Here is a 17,986-nt window from a genome sequence, read left to right on the forward strand (position 1 = left end):
TATTTTCTCTCTCAATTTATTTAAATTACACAATACACTTTTCTCATGATATGTAGTTTGAAAGTTAGAATGGCAAATGTTGTTATATGTTAAATTTAAATCGATTTTCTGACTAAGGTCTTCTTATTACACGGGCAATGCCGGATAGCACAGCTACCCAGCATTGCCCGGCATAGCAAGCCACAGAAGCTTAATACATTTGTTAGGCAATATACATATATGCCCCTATAAGGGAGCAAATACACTCCCGCTTTCCATCACGACATTACGTCATGAGAAGGGTAGGTCTTATTAGTAAGCGAACTCAAAGTATCCATTGGCAATGTGCTATGCTAATAGCAAGTGGCACGCAACTCTCCATTACCTCTCATTGTTTTTAAGCTGATTTTTGACACTCGGGCAACGTCGGATAGCACAGCTAGCAATGGCAAATATAGTTACATGTTAAATACCAATAAATTTTTTGTCCAAAGACTTTTTATTTCCCGGGCAATGCCGGGTAGTACAGCTAGTATTTAAATATTATGAGACAGGCATACGTAAGACAACAAAATACGCAACACCCCTTCAAGGATTAACATATGAAATGGATCCATCTTCGAGAGTCACTCACCGCTGGAGACTTCCTCATAGGAGATTTCCTAAGTGGAGACTTTCTGACCTTGTTGGCCTTTGGAGAGAACCTTAGGTGTCTGACATGAGAGGCTCTCTTACGAGCCGTCTTAACAGGAGAGCAGGTCTCCACAAGAGTTTTAAGTGCTAAAAGTCCCAACAGATGCTCTATGTTAAAACTGAAGATACTATTACTATGGCTTAAAGAAAAGAGAAAGCATAAAATTATTATGCTTTATTAGTTATCTTGAGGTGTTGACTGATGTTCTAAAAAAAGAATCAAGAAGATTGACCCACTAGAAGCTGAGATATAGCCAGCCAAACACAGGTCTACCTAATAAAGAATCAGAGGAAAACCCTTCGAAAATCCCGAAAACTGTGACGTATGAAATCGACTTAATGTTCATGTGCCGGAGTTGCGCACCCTTACCGCCGTTACGTATAATGATTGTTTTGGCTACGAGATGTGAAACGCTTCTCGCGATAGTAAATAATTTACAGACTAGCTCTGGTTTCTCATGAAAATCAAGCAAACATTGTGTGGTAAAGGCATTTGCCCACAACCCCTCGCCGTGATTTTTCAAAACACAAGAGCAGATTTTGACTATTGTGCTTCAAATTTTAACTCGATCTCCACGGATATGCTCCAAAGATCCTCTGTTCAACTAACGACGCGTGTATAGTCTATATGCGACATCCGCGATTGCAGTTCGTTTAGAATAAGAAATGGGAATGTGAATTTTTGTTCATTCATCATTTTTCTACTGTGTATCTACTGCAGCATTCAGTTGATTTTCATGATTATCGTCACTATTAATAGACTGTAAGTTCACTACAGCCATAATCTTAAAAAGAATAACTTGACCGTGCTGCTCTTGCTGTAAGAAAAGAAAATGATAACTTTTGATTTGATTTTTCTATTGATCTATTATCTTATCTATGATTATTTTTTATGATTAATATAATAATCATAATGCATATTATACAAAATAATAATATAACTGCGTATAGAATAAATGATGTAGGCTAACTAATATAATTTGTAGAAAGCGATAGCAGAATGTTGCGAAATAATAGATGCGTGTAATTATTTTATTCTAAAACTAATCCACACGTCAGAGGGACTGGTTCGGAATTCTCAGAGCAATGATTGTTAGGCCCAATTTGATTGTTCTATACTTCCAGGGATTAAACCAATTAAAACGCTGTGATTGTTATAGGAGAGCGCATTAGTTGGCTTAATTGACCAATGGCACACAAGTCGATTTCATACGTCATATATTGATGATTACCAAAACACTTATGTTTTTTGGTAGACCTGTGTTTGGCTGGCTATATCTCAGCTTCTGGTTGGTCAATCTCCTTGATTCTTTTTTTAGAACATCAGTCAACACCTCAAGATAATTAATAAAGCATAATAATATTATGCTTTCTCTATTTTTCAAGCAAGATAAAATAAGTCGGTGCTTAAAAACTAGCTGGTACCACAAATCATATCAAACTCAACAAGTTTTTGCAGGTACTAATACCCACATCAGGCACCAAAAATATACATTAGGTGGTACAAGTTATAGCAGGTATGACAAGTGCTACAAGTTACATAAAGTGCGCAGATTACAGAAGAATACAATTTATGAAGCCATTGTTCCAGATTTTGTCTGACATTACAGGTTATGACAGTCACTGCAAATTTTGACAGGCATTACAAATGCTGATAACCACTTCAAGTTCTAACAGGTGTGGCAGGTTCTGACAGGCACTACAATGATAAGCACTAAATGTTCTGACAAGCACAGCAGGTTCTAGCAGCTACTACATATTGAAGCCAGTCGGTGGGAAACTCACCTGGAGACCATTTAGCTGTCACAATGCTTTCTCCATCTGAAGCTTTGGCCATGGGGAGGATTTTGCCATCAGCCTGTACATAGCTGGCACTAGATGACATCCTACAATGTAAACAGCAGGTATATTTATTAGACATAAACGGCTTAGGCGGGATAAGATGACATTAAACACCCCTCCTTCTCAGATACCAACCGTATATTTTATCTGCAGGAATGTATAAATATAAGCCAACAATACAACACTTAGAATACATATGACTGCATTTGTTTAATAAATACTGTGATCTTGAGGTTTCAGCTGAAGATGTCTTCGCCTCTGATTGGCTCAACTTGCTCCTCATCTTCTTTTTGCTAGGAGGCGATTCACCAGAAAAAAGCAATGCCATCGTTTCTTCCATATCTAATCCACTACTTTTAGCCGGTGTTATGGGTTGTGGAGAACTAAAAGGTAGAGTTGTGGCTGACATAGAGTTTGCGCTTGATGCCTGTGCCTGGTTTTGGCTCTCAATAGCTTGTTGACCAACCAGATGGGCTGTAGCCCCTCCTCCAAGAGTTTGCCAAGTTGGAATTGTCAAAGCTGCTTGTCCAACCTGCTGGGTTGATATTAGAGGAGCCTGATTAGAGATAAGAAGGAGGGACGGCTGAGGTAGGAGGGACGGCTGAGGTAGGAGGGAAGGCTGAGGTAGGAGGGAAGGCTGAGGTAGGAGGGAAGGCTGAGGTAAAGGTGAAGGAACGGCGCCTGTGTTGATCGGGGCTTCTAAAAAGTTCATACTGTTGAGAGATGTTACTGGCAGCGTCTGTGAAATGGCAGCTTGAGAAGTAACAGGGGCTTGGCAGGTGGCAGTGGAGACAGCACTGGAGGGCATCACTAGATATGTCATCTGTTGCTTTCTGGGTCTTTTAGCTGCCTGACTAAGAGCGGGCTCCACTACATTAGAAGCTAACAAAGAAACAGAATGGGTAACAGAGATAGATGGAGTAATGGCTGAGTTACCAAGCAATATCAGTTATAAAAAACTATAATGATATTGAGGTATTTGATCAAAGTATCAACTACCGTCGAAAGTTACCTCTATCTGGAGGGTGCTGTTGAACTATGGCGAGACACAAACAACTGTCAGCACTAGGCTACACAGCAGAACCATTTATATATACAGCAAGTCATCAACTTACGACCGCGTTTGGTTCTGGCATGCTGTGACACGATTTGGACGCAAGTCGATTCTGTACATTTTGATCTAACTTAAATGAATTTAGCTTACTAAACAAATACTTGAAGGAAGTTTTAGTATGTATTTTAGTAAACCTCAAACTGTCAACTAAGATGTTATCATTTATCTGTTTGCAAATCCGTTTTTAATACAACGGATAATGCTGAACTCGCAATGGCGAGCAACCTGTATCTTTTAATAACGTATATAATCAATACACAAATCGTCAAATTTCAATTTCGAGAGAAATTATCGTTGGTATCGTGCGACAGAAAAATTTACCCCAACGAAAGAGCTTAATGAAAATAACGAAGCATGGCTTTTGCTACGCCTCACACTGAGCTGCCTGACCTTCCCACAGATGTGGTCATAAATTCGAGTAGACGTATGTCGCATAGGTCATAAGTCGACGACTTACTGTAATCAGCCAATGAAAGTCAAAGTCTCTTAGTAACTTGATACAATGCACACGCATGTTTGTCAGCAACCGTCTTCAAAAAGCTTGCTGATGAGGTATGTGTACTTTGACAGGCCAAATTTTATAAAATGCTAATCCAAACTTTCCCATACTTCACCCAATCATTTATTTTAGTAGTAATTATCGCTTGCACTACCAAATCATTGATGAGTTAAAAAAATCACAGTGCGGAATGGTATCATAGGGAATGAGTAAAAGATTTGACTATGAGCAGCAAACTCCATCTATACATTGCAGGTAAATCTTACATGTTGAATGTTTAACAAACTATTGAATGAGTGTTGTTATGTAAAATGATTAAAGAATATGCCAATGGGCGGCATATAGAAAAGCCATACCACACGACGTTGCCCGGGTAATAAAAAAGTCTTTGGACAGAAAATTGATTTGTATTTAACATATAACAACATTTCCCATTCTAACTTTCAAACTGCATATCAGGAGAGAAGTGTTTTGTGTACTTGAAATAAATTAAGAGAAAAATAAAAACAACTGTAAAGGTTTTAAAACTTGTCAAATAACTGTACCTTTCAAGCTATTAGCCTGGCATACTGCCAATGGAAAATTCTACTAAGCTAGTTAATGAGGCTAGGCTTCTAATGACAGTACTCCATGAGGTTAACTCAGCATTATCCAGATCCGCTGTTCTAATAGCTATAGCTGGAATGACATACAGACGGACTTTGAGAAATATATATACAGACTGGCTGTGCCACTCGGCGTTGCCCGTGTAATAGAAGAGTATTTGGACAGAAAATTGATTTGTATTTAACATATAACAACATTTGCCATTCTAGCTTTCAAACTACATATAATGAGAAAAGTTTTTTGTCTTATAAACAATGAGAAGTAGTGAGAGTTTTGCTATTAGCCAGTTTAATAATGTGAGCGAACAGCTCGTGATGTTACGCTATGACCCACGTCATACGCAAAGCAGTTAGGTTTTGCTCTGATATAATGACTTATATTGGCAAGCTAGCAATTCGACTTCTGTAGTCTGGTGGTCAAGGCGTCAGACTGGTGAACGACTTGGCTCGAGATTGAGTCCTCTTCGGTACGGAATATTTACTCCAAGATTTTAAGATCTATAGACGGATTTTCGATGATGACACACGGACAGACTTTGAGAAATATATAGATTTGTGATTTGTTGGTTTTTTAAAAGAGGAGAATTACTACCTAAAATTAAAAACTAGTCAACAAGTGGTCAGTGAAGATAACCGTAGTCCAAACTCTTTTGTAACCATCGGCGGGAGATAGTGTTGCGTCCATTGCTAATGCATCGCAATTCTTTACAAAATTATTGAAGGTTGTCACAATTTCTTCAGAACTCAGCATGGCATCCTCATCTCAAAAGTCTCTCTTGCCGTTTTTAGTTTGAAATCACCTCCAACAACTTTTAATACTGAAGTTGATGACAGTAAAAACAAGGATTTAGATATTATGGTATGTATATGATTTGCGGTGCAGATACGTTAACATATAAAATAGATAAAATAGAAAAATCAAATAGAAAATTAAACACGTGCTATATGCATGTGAAAGCTTTGCACTCTATGGCTAATTGGATTCACGGAATAATTTATTTGCGTATGTGTTCCTCCGCGAATAAAATAGTACGCGAATATGCATAAAAAGACAACTTTAGCGAAATATAACTTCGTGAATAATATAATCCTGAATAATATTAATTATATTATTAGTCTATTTTCAGTTTCCTAACTTCACTAAACACTTACCAGCACTTACTTACACTTACTTACACTTACCAGCGGTGTCAGAGTCTGCGAGAGACACTGGTGCATAAAGCTGGCGAGGTTTGATCCCCTTCAAGCCCATAACAGTTTTAAGGCCACTTTCTCCTGGAAGGGTCTCATAGCTGCACTGCGTGCTAGCCTTCTGTTCCTCCAGTGGTGCAGGTTCAACATAAGAGAGGGTAACTCCTGGCACAAGGGGCTGCAGTGGGACATATCTATGCTGTTGGCCTTGGGCTGTGTTTGTGACGAAATCTGATGTACTGCTAGATGTCGGTGACTGTTTCTTTTGAGGTTTGCCCTTTCTTCTTTTTAATCCATCCTCTGTCAGAAATGGCAATAAAGGAAATCTGACTTGAGAGATCAAAGTTTAACTGAAGAAGTTTAAATGGCAGCCTCAGGATGAACCGTAAAACCTCTAATTGAAAGCCATGACACTCTATTTTACAACCCTTCTTCTATAGTAGCGGTCAAATAGAGGCAGTGTTCAAATAAAGGAGTTGTTCTATTAGAGGTTTTACGATATATATATATATATATATATAAAATATTACAGGAACTAAAATATTTATGCAAGCTTTATGCATTGAGCACTCTGAGTTCAGTTTCACAAGTTCACTGTATTTATATATATATATATATATATCGTAAAACCTCTAATAGAATATGTAGATCGTAAAACCTATATATATATATTTATATATTCTATTTATATATTTATTATTTGTATATATATATATATTATATTAGAGGTTTTACGATATATATATTCTATTAGAGGTTTTACGATATATATACGATCTACATACGAGGTTTTACGATATATATATATATATATATATATATATATACTACATAGCGTAAACATTTAAAGCAAAATCAAACTTTTTATAGAGTGTCCTGTTTTCTGAATGCCTGTTTATCTAGTGTTCACAAGCAGACAAGTAGCAAAGCATTATTATTACAGCAGAAGTGACAAGAGAAGGCAACTACAACTATGTATTAGTATAACAGTAGGTAATGAGGAAAGGCGACATGTAACAGTAGATATTACAAGGAGAAGGTAACTACTAGTATCTATTAATAAAAACAAAAGACAGTTCAAGGAGAAATAGAGATAAATGACAAACATTTTTGGAAATCTAAAGATAAGAATGAATTGCAAATAGAAAGGGAGAGGGCAAACAAACTCACCTAAGAGGGAGTGGAATTCCGTGAAATTAGGATCTGTTCGAGTAATATCCAGAACTTGAGGAATTCTCTCCTCAGCAACTTGAGCCTGACACTCTTTTCTCTCATTGATACTCTTAGCTAGATCTTGTGTCCACTCATCGTCATGTACAAGCTTCTCTACCACATTCTAAAGTTGAGCAATTGAACATGAGGAATTATCTTACCTACATCCCTCAGTGGTAGAAAACTACAAGGTGATAGACTATACGAGTGAATCTTTGAAATATAGCGTATTACATTTATATCAAGGACAATTACAAAGTGTCTACATAAGTCAAATTGGCTTGTATTAAATTGATATATGACTATCAGGAGTAGACAACACCAAGTGAACTAAACTTATTTGATGTCTCATATTTACTGTGACATCAACAGCATAACTCAGTTACTAAATAGAATTTAACAATTTACTCTGATACTATGCCACCAGAAGACCATATGCAACAGAAGACATGGTGATAAGAATTCAATCTACTAGTCTCTCTCTCTCTAGGCATCTTGTCCTTGGAGGCCGTAGGCAAACATGGTTGGTGATGGTTGCCCCCCTCCCAATAACCATGACTGTTCTTGGCAGGTTTCAACAGTGGTTAACCATTGCTTTCTGTTGGGTGTTTTTATTGAGACACTTTTTATTGTTTTTATCTCTAGCTAGCTCCAGCTAGAGTTTCTCTGGCTGGCAAAGAAACTCCTCCACCCCTTATCAGGTGGTGTTTTTAGTCCTGCAGGGTCGCTAGCCACCCTCCTCATCCACGCTGGAGCGTAGATGGGGGAGCCGACATTTAGTTTAGTTGCCGATAACCTACCTACTAGTAATGTTTTACCTTCTGGTACACAAGCAATAAAACTCGAGGTACGTACAAACATTGTTGAACTTACTAAGATGATTAGCAATAGGTAAACCGAGCCGTAATATCTAACCTCATGAATAAGTGGTGTTATATATATTCAACAACAATATAATAGTGTTGTTTAAAAACACACTCTGGGCTGCGCAACCAGCAGTTCACATTTTACGAGGTATGAGCTACAAATAAAATTTTCCAAGGAGTTTGCAAAGGCCATGAAGCTAGTCTGATTGTAAATAGAAGTCAATGCTAGCGGATACGTTTTTGCATGTCTTCTACCATAATAAAATAGCTTCGTTATTAATCATATTTTTTAACAAATGAAACTTTGGTTTTTTGGTTGTGATCTCGAACTATTATGGCCATTGAACCAGATGCCTTATAAACTAAACTACTTTGCTTTTCTCACACGGAGTAGCAAACCATCGGTGCGACCTCTTGGGGCGAGTCAGATAGTAACTCGTCCTAAAAGAATTTTCTTATCACATGATACACTAACAACAATCTGATTTACCCTTAAAAAGACCGCATACAAACATACAAATGGTAAAATTTCACACTCAAAAATTTAAGAGCCGCACAGAGAGCTGTTTGTTGGCAAGGTTGGCAATTAGTTGCCGCTAAAATCTACATATACCGTGAAACCTCTAATTGAACGCCAGTCTTTATTTGAACGCCACCTCCAATTGACCGCCACTAGAGAGGAAGGCTTGAAAAATAAAGCGCCATGGTGTTCAATTAGAGGTTTGATCGTACAATCCTTACTATAACAAGAGCCATGTCCGCAAAATGTTAGCAAAAAGATTGCTTTCAACAGGATTCGAACATATGACTTTTGGCATGGTAGACTGACACCACCACCCACATGGTAGACTGACACCACCACCCATGCCAACCAACCACCCTGCAGCATCTCGGAATAATTGCACATACAGTTAATACAACTGACGATCTTTCACGGCACAGCGGGCTGCCAGGGTACTACCTATTGTAGGAATAGGTGACTAGTTCAGTAAAACATACACAGAAACCAGGAGGAACTTTTGAAGTTGTTCGAATATAACCATGACAGTTCACCTACCTTCATAGGAAACAGTTGATTCAACAAATCCCTCACTTCCTGGTCCATCTCTGCCTTTTCAGGCGTGCGAGCGACAGCAGCATTCCTGCAGTGGTCAAAAGTAACAAGCATCACCTAGGTTTCTTCAGCACGGAATAATTTTATGAGTTATCGCTTCAATTTAATAATTTTAAAAGTAGTCAACCAGATGCCGACAATATGGGTTGCTTCCTTACAGAACCTGATGTGTATTAATTAGTAGCTATAATTAGTTATTAGTATTGGTTGTGAGAGATGAAGGTCAATACGTGTTGATCAAGCCCTCGAGACGGGGCAACAGAGCAACAATGTAGCAAACTAGTGCTGGGCACGAGTTATAAGATTCGTTGAACTCGCGGGTTTATCTTCTCTCGAGTCTCGGGTAATAGAAATTTTGAGCATTTCGATGTTGCGAGTTCGAATTTTGGTACACGGATCCGTCGAGTAGATTGGAGAAAAATTTGGTCTATCTCGCTGTGCGCTCTAAGCACTGTTGAACAACCTGCCAGTTAACGCTGAAAGCACGAATATCGGCCGATAGGAAATAGTAAAAAATTATAAATAAATTGAATAGAACTATAACTGCATTGTTAACTTTAAGATATGTCTGATGTTTGGGTATTTTGGACATAAAACTAGTGTCGACAAACCCGATACCCGAAAAACGGCCAGAGCCAAGTTGGCCAAAAAGTACTCGTGACAAGCACTACAGCAAACCAGAGAAAGGCTTGTTGTTGATCAGAAAGATTTGCTCAGCACCAATTTGATTGTTCCAAATTGGTGCTGAGGGCATTATCATGGTGCAGTTAATTTATTTGAAAGTATTTATAAAAACACGATGAAGAAGATATGCACTGCTTACTTTGAAAGCTAAGTCTACAAACTGAGGTCTATGTTTGGCGAAAGTAACAACGCAATGTACCATTTCAGTGGGTAATGGTGAGCACCTATCCAATGCAGCGCGTGATGGTGCATCTGTACAACTCTCCACAGTGTTTCAAAGAAAACCTTCCAAAGATAGAAGTAACAACTAATAAAAATATAGTTTGTATCTGAGAAAGCGCCAATGAAATACATACGAAGCAGCCTTGTAGGGAGACCAGTCATAGCGCTCATCAGGAAGTTGAAGTGTAACCGTCTCATTCGCTGATGATCTTTCTGGCAGCACCTGACATGACTTGTCTAAAACTGCTGATCCAGACACCTACTAACACAATGTTAACTCAATTTCAAAAATATGAATAAGTCGTAGCTGTAAAATGTGTTAGTTTGGAGTATAACACCATCTAGGCATTATTTCGATGTTACAAAATAACACAACCAGCGAACAAAACATCCAAAGATTCCACAGAAAATATTTTACAGAGCCAGATGCAACATCCATTGTCTTCAAATCTGTGGAAGTAGCAGAGCTTCGTTTGACAAATAAGAGGACAACTCTTGTAAAAAGAATACATAGGCATACAACGTAACATATTGCCATAGGGAATGCTATGTACAGATTAGGTGTAGAATCCAAACTGAGCAAGGACTTTTCAGCAAGTATTTAGTCAATAGCTACAATAATAACATCGTTAATAATCAGTATCATATGAAGTAAAAGCTACAAATATACAGAATATAATATATTCTGATTTTTTAATGCTCTTTATATTATATAGAGCATTGGTATATTCATTGGTATTTCTCATTGAAGGTGTAGACCAAACTATATCATGACTGATCATAACTACTAATATTGACTTATCACCAACAAAATGGAAAATCATTCTGAATTAAAATAAATGCAGAGACACTACAAACAGTTTCTTAAAACTGACTTCCGCTTCGTAGTTCTCGTTTGCTTGAATAACCATATTCCGTGTCAAATTGATTGTTCCAAATGGGTGCTGAGGGCATTATCATGGTGCAGTTCTTTTATTTGAAAGTATTTTTGAACACGATGAAAAAGATATGCACTGCTTACTTTGCGAGCTAAGTCTATAAACTGAGCTCTATTTTTGGCCAAAGAAACAACGCGATGTACCGTTTCAGTGGGTAATGGTGAGCATCTATCCAAAGCTGCGCTTGATGGTGCATCTGCAGAACTCTCAACAGTGTTCGAAGTTTCCGTAGAGGAAGGGAGACAATGCTTCAGAATGTCACCTATAAAAACAGCGTACAGAAGCGATAGTCTGTCTGAACCTTCTTAGAACTTCCTGTTATACATTGTTTCAAATGACCCGAAAGGCTGATTCACACTGCATCGCCGTCTGTCAGGGTTGAATTCTCAGCGATTAATCATCAACTATGTGCACAATATACCGATGCCTTCACAAGTTCACCGAGCAATGCGGATACATAAATCGGAAAACAATGCAGTTGTCAAAACTTTCTTGATATTTCGGCATTCATCCACGACAGTCTGCGCATCATTTCGGCGATAGTGATTGGCTGTCGTGGGATCTATATTTCCCTTCATGATAGTTGCTGCAGGACTAGTATTTCGTCTCTTCGGCGACTGAATTTTGTAATGACAAAGCTACGTTGTGGACGATTCACCAAAGTAAATGCAGATAGGTTAGTGCAAGTTTAAGCAATGCTATCATAGACGATCACCGCTGTATCGTGTAATTAACAATACACAATACAACATGTTCACACAATAGTACATACCGCGATATTGTATGAACCAGCCTTGAGCCACCTATTTTCTGCAGTCAAGAAAATACAATTAAATTTTGATGCAACAGTTCATGAGTACACATTTCAGTAAAACATTCAAGCGACTAAATACATCACTCAATGAGCAGCGTGTAAATTAAGTATATTATAATCCAGCAGATTATGCAAGCACCTGACTGCATTTTCATCACATAATGCAAACAACTGACTACATATTTCACAACTGATACAAAATCCAGATGAAACCTCGCAAAACTTCATGCATAAATTTGATGACATCATTCCAATCAAAATGCACGTAGCAACGTAGTGTCCTTAACTACGAGAATTGATCGATTAACATAAGGACATGCATAATTTACTAGCTACCTGCAATCCATAACGAGGGACAAACCAATAAACTTAAAGGTTGACTTGCAATAAAATTCACTTTAGTTATTTGGTATCAAAAGATTCACCATGTTTTACTCTGTTGTGTTACAGGTGCCAAATATGTGAAAATGTGATTAAAAGCTCTTAAAAGCTCAAAAACGAAAAGCCGCCGTAGATTGGAATCTCTTTATTTCGATGACGTAGCCATAAAATTTGGTTATTGTCTTGTCACGTGATGTTCTCACGTAAATTGAAAGGCCAATAAAAAGCTCAATATAAAACTTATCGTAGCACTAGTTTATGACAAACACTGTTTTACCAAAGACTCCGTATCAAATATAGATGCTCGCTACTTTACAGTTTTGTTTCGGTTTGGTCTAATCGGCAAGTGGTAATCTGATCATGTGACCCAATACTTCGCAAATAATTTCTGCAGCACTTTTCGATTATCACAAGTGACCAACAGGCTCGTCATGGTTATCAGACAATGATATGTACTCCTTCAAACTAAAGCTAAAAAATTAAACAAATTTTTACGGTAAGTTATAGGATATCACTGCTAAAAGTGACAGCATGATGACGATAAAACAGATGCGCAAGGACAATAGACATGGTTTTATTGAATGCGTGAAGTATATTTGTGAAAATATTTCGACGAATTAGGTTGCATGAAAGTGTAAACAGAAACCATCTCTCACAACTATATCACATTTGAGCCGTTTCGGAAAGAGAATCCAAACTACGGCGGTCTCGTGTGGCTGCGATTTTCTGTTCGTTTTTGAGCATTTATGAGCTTGTAATCACCTTTCCACATATTTTGCACCTACAAGTTACAACACAACAGAGTAAGACATGGTGAATCTTTTCATATCAAATAACTGTAATGTGAATTTTGTTGCAAGTCAACCTTTAAAGGAGAACAAACAACAGCTCATTTCTCAGCCTTTTCCTGTAATCACATACGCTGGCTGCCTGCAGCAAAACCGAGTAGTCAACAGCATTTTAACAGCCTATCGTGCAATGAGCAGACCAAGGGAGGCAAATCTATATCGATTTAGGTATAAATCTGAACAGAAGAAGTTAATACATAGTTGAAATTTGTATCCTATTCATAAGCCGTAGACTGTAGATGATCAACTGGCCATGTTGGGAGCCACGCAGTAAATTTATTGAGCTTTATTGAGTAAATTTATTGTTTAATTTATTGAGCTAAGGTGATTCCTTTTATTTGTACATTCCTTGCACACGACAGAAGAGTTCGTACCTGAATCTGCGGTAGTGCAAGAAGGTAGAGTCAGCTCCTCCTGCAAACGCATGTTCAGCCAATTATTAAACAAGTGAACATAGAAATGTTTTCAAACAACTATACATGACCTGAACTTGTACTAAGAACAGAGATGAAGCAATAGTTCAATCTAGTTGTCTTTTAAACGAGTTGGAGTAACAGATAAAGGCCATAACAAACAGGCTTCTACAAATGCAGTAAGTGACTGTTTCTGTATACAACTAACAGATAGCTCATTAGTGCAGAAGTAGAGCTGTCAGATGGTAGTGTAAGTATGCATCACTGTATGTTTGGAATATAAAAAAAGATGAATAAGGTGACAAGCACCATAAAATGTTAATATGAAGTATATATATAGCCACAGATAACAAAAATGATTCGATTTGAGAAAAACAGTTTTGCAAGGAACAGGCAATTTTCTATCCAACAATAAAGCTATTCTAACATTGGTACTGGTAATCTATAGCTAATAATGAATGTTTTCTAGATTGATGATTACCTTTGTAGGGCAACCCAAACTTTGAATGAAAAAACTGTCGATTTTGACCTAAAAATGGATATTTTTGACCAATAAAAATAGCTATTTTTGAATATATTTTTACCTAAAAAACCACAAACAGGTGGATATGCTAGGGATAATATATTCATTTATGTTATGAATATCTATCAAAATTCATAACACAAATGCATTACATTTTTATCAAATATAACTATCAACATTCTGATCTGAAAAATTTCTGTTTTCAGTGATCATGTCGAACTACTAGGAATGAAGGTGAACAAAGAGGAATGAATCAAGCTGAGAGCAAAACAACGAACAAGCAGAGTAATTAGAAATCACTTTTCATTGAACTAAAAGATAAATAAGTAAAACTAAAGCTGACTTAAAGTTTGTTATTCTGGCAAATGTTAAAAATTTTTTTGACATGAACAGCTTAATTTTGACTTTATAGACTAAAAAAGCCATTCTTTACTATAAAACTTTAACAAAAAGTAAAATATGGAATTAAGCGGAAATTAGTGCCAAAATCGACTATTAGCCATACTGATTAGCAACAAGGAATTTGCCTCAGAGCTGAACAGCGATGCCTGACTACCTTAGATGAGACATGAACGGTAGAAAAACTTTCTACTCCTCCATCTGCTTCCTTATCTGGCAGATTCCATCTGACATGCTTTTTAGTACCAGGATCGCTACTAGCTGTTGCCTGCTCTGTTGGTAGGGACGGAGCATCAGCAACCTTTTGCGACTGCGTCTTGACATCCCGACTTCTTGTCACAACATTCGCACTCGTAATAGGATTATGAAGACCTGGAAGTGTTGGTGCAAGCAATAATGACCAAGACCGAATAATCTTCATAGGGCAGGCTTGGAGTTGAGATTTACACAAATTACACCCTGAAATTGTACGCTTGAAGGCATTAGACCAAAAGCTTGATGCAAAACCAGAACTACATGTAAGTAGCTCCCTATCTTCTTATTAGTTTGAACTATTTTACTACAATACGACCAAGCCTTGGATCTGTAGCTAGTTGAAGCACTAGGATTGATATAAGAGTTGAACAATCAGGTAAAAGCTGACTTTCTATTTTAAGTACAGCGCTGTCCCAGAAGCTCATATCGACTTGGGCAAGCCAATTCACAAAGAGCTTATATCATATAATAGTTAGTGGGGAGCCAAGGTATGTTTTTTGCTCATTGAAGAGAACTTTATGCCCCATATACCATTGGAAAGCTGAGAGTTCACTGATTTTGAATCTGCAAGTAACTTTTCCGTACCAGTGGCGTATAAAATGTTACAGAGGTGTAAACGGGGTAAAAGGGGGTTTTCTATGCTTTTTCGCTGTAGCGTATATCAAAATGTTAGCATACATACCTTAATAACTGTTGATCCAAATCTTCTCTCTTTTACGTGTTATGCCAAGCATATTGTTGGCTTTGTATATCCAAATTTTAAACCATACATCACTTTGCGATCAGGGGTTTTTCGGAGATATTTAGAAGCATGTCATATTTTTGCAACATTTTTGGGTTTGCACATCAGCCATTTCCTTTCAATCATAAGTGAGCTTCTAAAGAATATATATCATGATGACCAATGTGTTTATGTTAAGAATACTGAATTATACCTTTCTGGACTTATTACTTCTAAGAAAATTGACGCGTTTTGTATGTTGTGTCTATTTCGGAGTTATCCCCCAAATATGTATTATCTATGTTTTTGTGTTATCTGGTGCATTAAAAATCCACATCTAGGTCAGTTTATAAGACTTGTACAAGGAAATGGCATTTTAGCTAGTTTATTGATAAAATACAAGAAATAACAGAATAAAATAACTGCCTATTATCCATATAATCATAAAACTAACCGTAGTAGTCATTGCTGGGTCATGGACGACCTCATTCCTCTGTTTCGTGTTTAAAATAGCGGACGTTTTATCTGTATCTCTTTTCAGCGTTGTGGGAGATATTTTGGAGAATAGCATATTGACATTTTTTTATTTCGTTGTAACCAGTACAACAATCGCCTAATTTTAACTTCGAGAGAAATTTTTGTTGATATCGTATTTCGGGAACACAAATTTGCTTTATTCGAAAAATTCGGATGAACCATCATGTTTCATAGACTTGGGCAAAAACATTTTGTAATTACAGGGGCTTCGTAACCCGTGGGCGCAATGTATTAATTAATTTTTTATTTAGCAAGTGCAATCGGGAAAGGGCTATACGGTAAATGATAAGAGCGGTAAAATTGTAAGAATTCTGTAGCTTCGTGGTTAGAGGCAAGTATAAAAAATTGTGGTAGCAATTTTTGTTAGTTCAAATCTAGCAAAAAGCAAGTTTTTCAATCCAAGATTTTAATAGCTATAATTAAACAGATATCTGAACAGACAGCCAATTACTATGAAAAACTTTGATATTTATATATATATATATGCACAGTGTAAGTATGCTTAATAGACAACTGCATAAAATGAGGCTCCCGTGCTCTGCCAAGTTCTACTCGACGGGCTCCTTTTACATCGTAAACATTAGCAGGCTTCGTCTCTTTTATGGGACAGCCGACTCAGTGGTAGGTCAAATTCGTTAAAGCTAGATGGCCATACTTGCCAAGTAGTTGAGTAAAAAAGCGGGAGATTGACGGTAAAAGTAGTAGTTGAATCTGAAGCCTAGATTTCTCTGTGAAGCTTTTTTTCTTCATTGGTACTTATATAGGAGGCCCTTCTACGATTTTATTCAATGTTCAGGTATTCTACTACCAATGTGAGGTCATGGTTGTTTGTCAATGATATGTCACAGACCCATGTACAATCTTTGTTTATTGATGAAAAACTAGAGAAAATCGTTAGTCACCAATGTTGCTAAATATAAATAGCCCAGGTTTTATGGCAAGCATACGGTTTAATAGTGATCTGTTTCATTGTTGCTAACTTTGTATGATGATGCAAGCTCACAACTAGTAAACAAAGGAGAAACGACAAGTAAAAAAACTAAACCACTACTTTTATTGAAAAAGCTGGAGAAAAACGGGAGATTTTGTGAAAAAGGAAGACTGACTTAAAATACTGGAGGGTCCCAGCCAAACCGGGAGACTTGGCATGTATGCAGATGGCTCTTTCATCTTCTAGCTATGATGCAGGTCGTCCAAAAAAGAGGGTAAGCCTTTTGCTCTGTGACCCTGTTCAGCTGATGGTAGTCAACACACAATAAGAACCTTTTATCTTTCTTTTGGACTAACACCACTGGGGAGCTCTTGGCACCTTCAGCGGGTTAAATGGACCTTTTGCTGAGAATTTCTTGCACCTGGCATTTTGCCCCAGCATCCTCCTTTGGTCTGAGTTAATGGAAAGGTTGACATATTGGCCAGAGCTCCTTCTTTGATACTATAGAATGCTCCACTTCAGAGGGTCAGCCCACGTCTCTTTCTCTCATACGAAACGTTGCTTGACAGCATGTTAACAGTTTTGATAACTGTTCAGTTTGTCCCGGCTCTGTGAAGTTTTTTTTTTGCGCTGCTTAGAACAGGTCTTTTAGGTAGGTTGGCACTTCTGCCTCTAGTGCTTTCGCACCCCCGAGCCATGAACACCAAGCTGCAGAGAGGTGGTTCCTTATTCACCTGGTGGTTCTACACCCCAAATACGTGCCGAACAGGGTTCCAGCTTGGAACATCAGAGGTTTGTCTGTGGGCTTCAGACACTGCGTAACTATGCTTCTCTTTGGCCCAGGCCGGTTCAAGCTTGAAGTCAGTAAGAGATCCTAACCAAAATTTTATTTACTCCAATGAGCAGTAATTCTGTGTGGTGACCCAACGCAAAACAGACATTTCAGTTGGAGCTGGCACCACCATGTCCCTTACCACCTGCATCTTGCTAAGTAACAGTATTCCTTGCCTATTCATGTTCGACGAAAAGGGAGTTCCTCAAGCAGAGATTAGCAGAGCAAGGTAAATGCTTATTTTATGCAGTTGTCTGTTAAACATACATACACTGTACATATATATATATATATATATTTTCACAACATGTCAACACTTGCCCGCTGAAGGAAAGCCCAGGCTGCTGAAAGTCCATAGGACACTAGTGAGCTG

At 37.7% G+C, this 17,986-nt stretch overlaps 1 protein-coding gene across 1 annotated transcript; it reads right to left on the minus strand.

Moving 5' to 3' along the window:
* Window positions 1-574: 574 nt before the first annotated feature.
* On the minus strand, window positions 575-17,222 carry LOC137407200 (uncharacterized). Its single transcript, XM_068093803.1, has 11 exons — window positions 17,138-17,222; window positions 14,495-14,709; window positions 13,377-13,416; window positions 11,043-11,221; window positions 10,156-10,280; window positions 9,059-9,143; window positions 7,094-7,259; window positions 5,915-6,223; window positions 2,736-3,396; window positions 2,458-2,558; window positions 575-759 (listed from the first exon to the last, which is right to left on the minus strand). Exons 1-11 carry the CDS (start codon window positions 17,220-17,222, stop codon window positions 575-577), a joined length of 2,151 nt encoding a protein of 716 aa, XP_067949904.1.
* Between the last annotated feature and the right edge of the window lie 764 nt (window positions 17,223-17,986).

The sequence above is a fragment of the Watersipora subatra genome, chromosome 10 (assembly GCF_963576615.1).
Source record: "Watersipora subatra chromosome 10, tzWatSuba1.1, whole genome shotgun sequence".
Lineage (NCBI taxonomy): Eukaryota > Metazoa > Bryozoa > Gymnolaemata > Cheilostomatida > Watersiporidae > Watersipora > Watersipora subatra.

Excerpts from the sequence above, each read along its gene's own strand:
- LOC137407200 (XM_068093803.1), bottom strand. The coding sequence starts at position 17,222 with ATGCTGGGGCAAAATGCCAGGTGCAAGAAATTCTCAGCAAAAGGTCCA. Across the intron at positions 11,222-13,376 it reads TTGCACTACCGCAGATTCAG|GTGACATTCTGAAGCATTGT; the intron begins GTACGAACTCTT and ends CTGTTTTTATAG. Across the intron at positions 6,224-7,093 it reads GGAATTCCACTCCCTCTTAG|AGGATGGATTAAAAAGAAGA; the intron begins GTGAGTTTGTTT and ends CATTTCTGACAG.